The sequence below is a fragment of the Colobus angolensis genome, unplaced genomic scaffold, assembly GCF_000951035.1.
Source record: "Colobus angolensis palliatus isolate OR3802 unplaced genomic scaffold, Cang.pa_1.0 Scaffold86, whole genome shotgun sequence".
NCBI lineage: Eukaryota > Metazoa > Chordata > Mammalia > Primates > Cercopithecidae > Colobus > Colobus angolensis.
In genome coordinates this window covers 6,521,007-6,528,406 of record NW_012122487.1, presented here as the reverse complement: position 1 = coordinate 6,528,406, position 7,400 = coordinate 6,521,007, and the positions used below count along the sequence as shown (strand labels likewise).

Below are 7,400 nucleotides of genomic sequence, written 5' to 3'. Positions count from 1 at the left end.
TTTTCTTGAGGATTAATAAAGAACTTTGTAGGTTTAGGACCAGCTGCTTCTATTTAAGCCCAACTGTTTCAGGACTGCAACTACATAGCAAGAGTGTGATGTCATCTGAAGGCTGGACATAATACATTCGTGCTGGTCCTCAAAGTATATGCATGCCTCCCCTTCTGTGAATAATCCCCATGGTAGACTATAGTTTAGAGATGTGCTCAAAGCCATTATGAAGTTAAGATAAAGAAACCCACACCACCATACCATTTTCCCACATCAACAACTACATCTGTCCCATTTCCTTCTGATATTTTCATGACTCTTAAAGAATTCAAGGACACACTAAATACTCATGTAAGGAATGATAACATTACTGGTTATACCTACGGAGATGCAGGCTGTCTCGATGTCCTGGACCTATGGTTCTTTCCATCCGTAAATTTCTGTTTCTATATTGGATAAATATGTGTGTATGAAGATAATATATTGATTTAATCAAAAAGCCACATGGCAAAGCAGAAATATAAATATATAAATATATATATAACGGAAGCTGCGGCTTCTAAGTGAAGGTTCACGGGGAAGCAGGGAACTGTGTACATAGTTAACTTATTCACACCTAGATGCATGAAAACACATACACACACATATACACAGCACAGAGAAAAATGGCGTGCATTACGGGTAAGATGGCACATGATTCTGCATGCTTAATCATCACAAGCACCAACTGCAACAATCCTTCATGACATGGCAGTCTAGTTATCACGTGATTACTGTGGACAATCTTTACAGTGCATCAAAAACATCTAAGTTGGATTTCTTTTAGTGTGAAGTCCAACATGACTGAAAACTGGCACCCTCCACCCCCAGCAGGAGCAGCCAATGGAGATTTACTGACCTGTCTCTGCTTCGGCGAGAGGGGAATGCAGCATTGCAACCAGCCACTGTGCAGACGTGCATCTCTTTCAAGTGAACGTTCCTGTAGTGAAGTTTCACACTGTAGGAGCTTTTGAAACTCTTCTTGCACACATAACATATTTTGGGGTCTGGGCTAGAACACAGGTCACCTTCTGGGGAGAACTTTTGAGGGCTGCCATAATTCAGAGACGATGTAAAGCTCTCATGCAGGGCGGCCATGCTGGCACCCCCACCGTTGTACAGTCCATACTGGCTCATGTAAAACATGTCATAAGTGGGGTCTGTAAATTCTTCCTTCACCTTGATGATGTCCTGGTGAGAGGGCTCACTGTGGTTCTCATCAGGCCTCTCACTATTCATCAGGACTTTTTCACTCACTTCGCTGTGAATGTGCTCATCCCCTTCCATGGATTCCTCGCCCAGTTTGGGTTCCGAAGACTCAGACTCGTTCTCATAGTCCCGCTCAGGCTCTTGGTCTTCAGAAGTCATGCTGTCGGCCCTCCTTATTTCAGTCCTTGAAATGCACCGGGTCCTGTTATGCTTAGAAAAGTCCTTCACAGACATGCCTGGGCTCATCTCCTCTTGGGAGTGACAATGATTGTCATGGCTCATGTCATTGACCACAGCTCCACCATCATTGGGGTCATCATCTTCATCATCAAACTCATCGGCAGTATCAATAATTTCCTTCTCAATCTTCACAGGCATGCTTGACTTCCTGGGCTTTTTCTTGGGTGCCAGGTCAGCACTGGGCTCATGGGTGGCCATCATCACTGCTGGCACTACTGGCTCAGTGGGTGGCGGGAGGTGCTGCTCTATGGTACCACTGGTTGGAATGATGGGACTGGTTGGGAGGGAGGTTGGAGGACTCACCATTTCCCCTGGAGTGAGTAAACTTCTATAAAATGGAGGAACTGGTTGTACAGTCTTTAGCCCAGAAAACACCAGCTGGCTAGGGAGAGGATTTTGCAAGACAGGGTCTAGAGGGGGAGTGGTAAAACCCATTGGGGGCCGGCCAGGGCTTGTGAGTGCCAGATTTGATTTTGTACTTGCTATGACAGGGGTGGCAGCTCCTGAGGTGGCCCGAATTAAATCTTTATCTCGGTTATTCCTTAGCATAGGCATGTGAAGGCGAGGATTGGGGTTTGCACTGTGGCGATTACGACTTCGGAGGGAGCTAAAGACCATGTTGCAACCTTCAATGGTGCATCGATGTTTGATCTTCAGGTGAACAGCATTGTAATGAATTTTGAGAGTACCTTTGTCATAGAATGTCTTCCCACATGCATTACAGAACACTCTTCCCTTCCTAGAGGCTGACCCCATCCTTCTCATCCGATGAATCCGGAATGAGCTTTTTGGGTGTTCAGTTTTAGTTAAATCACCGACTGGGGCAGAATTCTGAATGGGAGAGACACAGGCTGGCTCGGTTTTGGGCTCCACATTAGTAATGCTGGTCAGGGCATTTCTATTGGGTGTTTGATCATTCTTATAAGGTGTGGGAGAAACTTCGGATTCACTGCTCTCATTATATTCATTCTGAGTTGAAAGGCTGGGTTCCCTCAGCCTCAACCCTGGTTGCTCTAACAGTAGCCCATTTGGAGGCAACCCTAGCAGTGGCGCTGAGACAGGGTTTATGTACTGGAATGGAAGGAGAAATGCAAGGCTGTTTGGGATGTTTTCGAAGTGATGAATGCTGGAAGGATTGCTGTTCTCTAAGTGAGCAAGGAGGCTGGGACTCCTGGTGCGATTATTGCTCTCAATGAAAGTCCTTATATCTGAGTCTGTCTTTGAAGATGGTACAGCCACGGCCTGCCCTTCTTTCTCCTGAATTGCCATCAGCTCCACAATGGATTTAGTTTCTCCAAACCGCAGAAACTGCTGAAGGGTGATGATTTCCTCTTCTCGAGACATGATGGCCCAGCGGTCCAGCACCTTGCCAGCAGCATCCTAGAGGCCACATCAAAGAAACAACAAAGACAAACACAAAAACTTATTGATTGTGCATAATTATTCAGTGCAACTGAAGGTGCTCTGTGTGCTCATAAAACACCGAGAGCAAGAGCAGAAACGACATGCAAGCACTGTTAATAAAAGTCAACCCACAAAGCAAACTTTTCTGCCATGCAAATGTAGTAATTAGAGTCACAGTTAGAGAAACAGATTGAGTTTAATAATGTCAAAGCAAACAAAATGTAGACCACTGGGGCTCTGTGATCTAAAATGCCTTCAGTACTGCTTCTTTTTAAAACAACAATGATCTATATACTATGCAACTATTTAGCATATATTAGTATAACATGTGAACTCCTGCTATGAAATCCAACACAAATGAAAAAAATGTTACCTTAGTCCTTATTAAATAGTGATACTATAGGAAGGAATTAAGTACATTTTGTGAAATTTACTTCTTCAACATAAGTAGACATGACACTGGATTCAATGATGAAAATTCCTTTAAGTAGGAATTATGTGAATTTCTGAATCAAAAAGATGAATAAAGTAGCATTACCCCTCATATCTTGTTACTAAACTGTATCTTTTTTTTTTTTGGAATGGCTGTATTTTAGTATCATTTAATAGCAGGCAATTTCATAAGGAAGAGTAAGAAAAACATCACTCTTAAAAGGATAAAAGGTAATTGTACTTTTCCTGAAAATTGGTTGTAATCCTATGATTCAAAGTTTGAGTTAGACTTAATGTATTTGACTTTTTATGATCTTGTTATAAATGACAGTCATAGATATCTAAAAAGTAAACATGTGATGGATTTAGATAGAATAAATGTGTAAAAAGTTGTCTCTCAGCATCCTCCTCTGATAGCAAAGGGAGTCCACAGAGAATACACATCAGTAATCACCAGACTATGTGTTGTTAAATATACATTAAAAAGCATTTCACACTTTCATTTTTGCTAGTAACTATGAGATTGGCCTGGAGGTAGGACTTTAAAATCCTGCAATGTAATGTCAGGCAATCCATTTCAGCATGGATTGAGAGAAATCTATTCAAACACTTAAATAATGACTCCATCACTTTCTAGGGCACCATTTCTTCCCATTGGGACAGCACACTTTGCATCCCTCTGTGAATGACACTTGCCCCAACCCTGATCATGAATTTAAGAAAGCATAGTATCTTCTTAAAAACAAAAGGACAAGATACTTATTAATTACAAAGGGAAAATCATAACATTATCATGGAAAAACCTAACAGACCCTACCTTAAAAGGGTGATCGAATTTACCACCGTGAGTGGAAATCACGCCATCATGTACCGCTCGTTAGGACACACTAAGAAGGGCACAACATCACTTCTGTGGCATTCTTCTAATGATACCGTTTGGCTGTGTCCCCACCCAAATCTCATCTTGAATTGTAGCTCCCATAATCCCCAAATGTCGTGGGAGGGAGCCGGTGGAAATTAGCTGAATCATGGGGGTAAGTCTTTCCCGTGCTGTTCTTATGACAGTGAATAAGTCTCATGAGATCTAATGGTTTTATAAAGGTTTTATAAAGTTCCCTGCACATACTCTTGCCTGCTGCCATGTAAGATGTGACTTTGCTCCTCCTTTGCCTTCCACCACGACTGTGGGGCCTACCTAGCCATGTGGAACTGTGAGTCCATTAAAACTCTTCCTTTAACGGACAAACACACTGTAAAAACTTCACAACCTCAAGTCAATCATCAGAAATCATCAGGCAAACCAAAATTGAGGGGCATTCTACAAAACAGTAGATGGTACTCTTCAGAGTGTAAAGTTCAGGAAAGATTTATTAAAAATAAAGAATGGTACCAGATTAGAGGGGACTAATCAAATATAGTTGTGTGATTCCAGACCAGAAAAAAGACATTAGTGGGAAAATTAGCAACAATTGAATAAAGTCTCTAGATTAGTTAGTAGTATTATACCCATCTGAATTTTCCAGTTTCAGTCACTGTGCTTTGATTATGTAGAATGTTACACCAGAGGAAGCATGATTAGAGGCATAAGGGATCTGTACTGCTTTTGCAAGGGAAAAGTCTCTCCTCAACCTGTGGACATAAAATTCTCTCTGAAACACTGCCCTATGGTCTGAATCATCACAGCTAGTTTGATTAAGTGAGTATTTGTCATTTACTTGAATTACTTTTTTTAAAAAGCCCTGATACGTTATGTGCCCCGCTTTGCAAGGCTCACTCCTAGCATCCTACCATTTTACATAAAGAATATGTTTGAGTACGTGCATGTGGGTGTCCACTCCTATGAAAACTGTCAAACACATAAGGGTGCAGGTATATGGCAACCCCAGATGACCCTGAAGTCCTGCCATCAGCATTTTCAAAACCTCACCATAGCAGTTGGTATTGTTCACATCCTACTTTTGGAACAGGGGTAACATGGAAGAATGTTGGTGCTATAGGTAAATAGAGAAATAATTTGTGATTTTTAATAGATTACCTCATTTGACCCCTATCATAACTTCCAGAGCTCAGAGAACAGATGAGAAATCAGGAGAGAAGAAAGCTAAGATAGGTTGTTAAGGATGCCAAGATACTAATTTGAGGCCCAGGAGTTGAACACAAAAATTCTGACTCTAAGTTCAGAATATGTCCACAGTACTCAGTGGCTATCATTCCATGATGCCATTTCCCAGGTAAACCCATTGAGTTTGTGGTAGTAAAGAGCAGGACTTCTGAGGAAGTCTTTCTCTAGAATGCTATAATGTCCTCTTCTGTACCATCTTTCTTGTACCATCAAATCTACTCTCTTGAGTGTTCTTTTACAGAGCCTTTCACTGCGGATTAATTTCTCAGGCTGAGCCCCAGTCTGAGCAATGTACAGTCATATCTTCTCCAGGTTCTTTCAAGGTAGCCTGTAACTAAATCTACATGTCAATGAAGTACTTACATAACTGACAGCCTCTGGTATTAAAATGCACCTCTGAAACCACAGCAACTGAGCAGTCCCACCTGAGGCATCTCATTTCCATCACCCTTCTGTCTTCTTTCTCCCAACAGTACAGAGCAGTCCCATATGGTTTCTCCTGGCCCGCCACAATGCCCGTTACTATTGCTAAAACTACTGCCTTTCAGACTGTCTTCTAGCACTCAGTTGTTGTCTCTGCTAAAATGGAGTCTGTTACATTAAACCACTTGCTTCTGGTGAAAGAGATCCAGGTAAGTATGATTTAGAACTCTGATAGTTCCTGAATCATAAAAGAGAAGCTTCATTTACAGTGGTAATAGAAGCAGCAATTTATACTTACACAGATAAACAACAAAGCATATTTGCAAACAAATATACTTAAGAACGGGACACACAGCTCCATAACACCAAACGAGAGTCCCCTTGATAGTGCCATAGGTGTCCTTTCCAAAGAAGTCATCATTGGCTGGGTGTTGTGGCTCATACCTGTAATCCTGACATTGAGGAAGGCCAATGTGGGAAGATGGCTTAAGCCCGAGGCAACATGGCAAGACCCTGGCTCTACAAAAATTAAAAAACTAGCCAAGTGTGCTGGTCCGTGCCTATAGTCCTAGCTAGTTGGGACTTTGAGGTAGAAGGATTCCTTGAACCCAGGAGGTTGAAGCTGCAGTGAACCATGATAGTGCTATTGCACTCCAGCCTGAGCAACAGAGCAAGAGTCTGTCTCATAAAACAAAAAGTCATTATCAATTTGATCAAGAGTATCTAATTCATCACATTTATAAATGGAGAGACTGCAACAAGAAACAAATTGATCTTACACAACCTAACAAGTATGCAAGCTGGATGCTAAGAATGGCTACCAGTTTTACTGTATCTTTGACTAACCTGGTTGAAGGGAGTTAGAAAGCATCAAAGGGAAAACAGAAATGCCAAGGTTTTTTCTGAAGATCTTTGTGATAGAAATAAGTATGTTTTGGTACTGTGATTCTGAAACACTAGTTTAAGACTCTTCTGTGAAGGTAACAACCTCTATGCATGGTCTATACTGCTATTCAAAAATGGACCAATGTCAGTTGGATGGCTTTTTTCTTTTTTTAACTCATCTGCAACAAAAGTAACCATCTGGAAAATTTAGGACAACTGGACACTGCTACAACAACTAAAGTCATGACACATTTTTTCAGTCAATTTATGTTTATTGTATTTAACTTAAGTATTGGAGAAACTAGTCCTCCTCGCAAACAGTGTAAATGGTCAAATAAACTTTACAAAAGTAAATTAGAGTTATAAAAAGAATTAGGTATTATCGTGGAGCAAACATTAATAAAACAAAAATTCAGTCTGTTAGGCTAGGATGAAGATCCCAACTACCAACCAACTCATGCTGGGCCACTGGTCTTCTACATGAATACTATGTTAACATCAGAGTATATAACTGAGCTCTTGGCCCTCCATGCAGTTTTGTAGTTAGTGAGTCAATTCTTTTAGGTTTTCCCATTTGTAACCAGAGTACAGTGACTTTTAACCCTTCAGGTTGAAAAATGTTATTGACAAAATGAGGATAAGATTTACTATGTCA

The 7,400-nt window shown here is 41.1% G+C and overlaps 1 protein-coding gene across 2 annotated transcripts in view; it reads right to left on the bottom strand.

Moving 5' to 3' along the window:
- BNC2 (basonuclin 2) overlaps positions 1-7,400 on the bottom strand; it is a 443,555-nt gene that overhangs the window by 19,506 nt on the left and 416,649 nt on the right. For both annotated transcript variants that reach the window (XM_011930373.1, XM_011930374.1), the window contains one exon: positions 890-2,859. In XM_011930373.1, the coding sequence (XP_011785763.1) occupies positions 890-2,859 (1,970 nt within the window). The remainder of the gene's footprint in view (positions 1-889; positions 2,860-7,400) is intronic.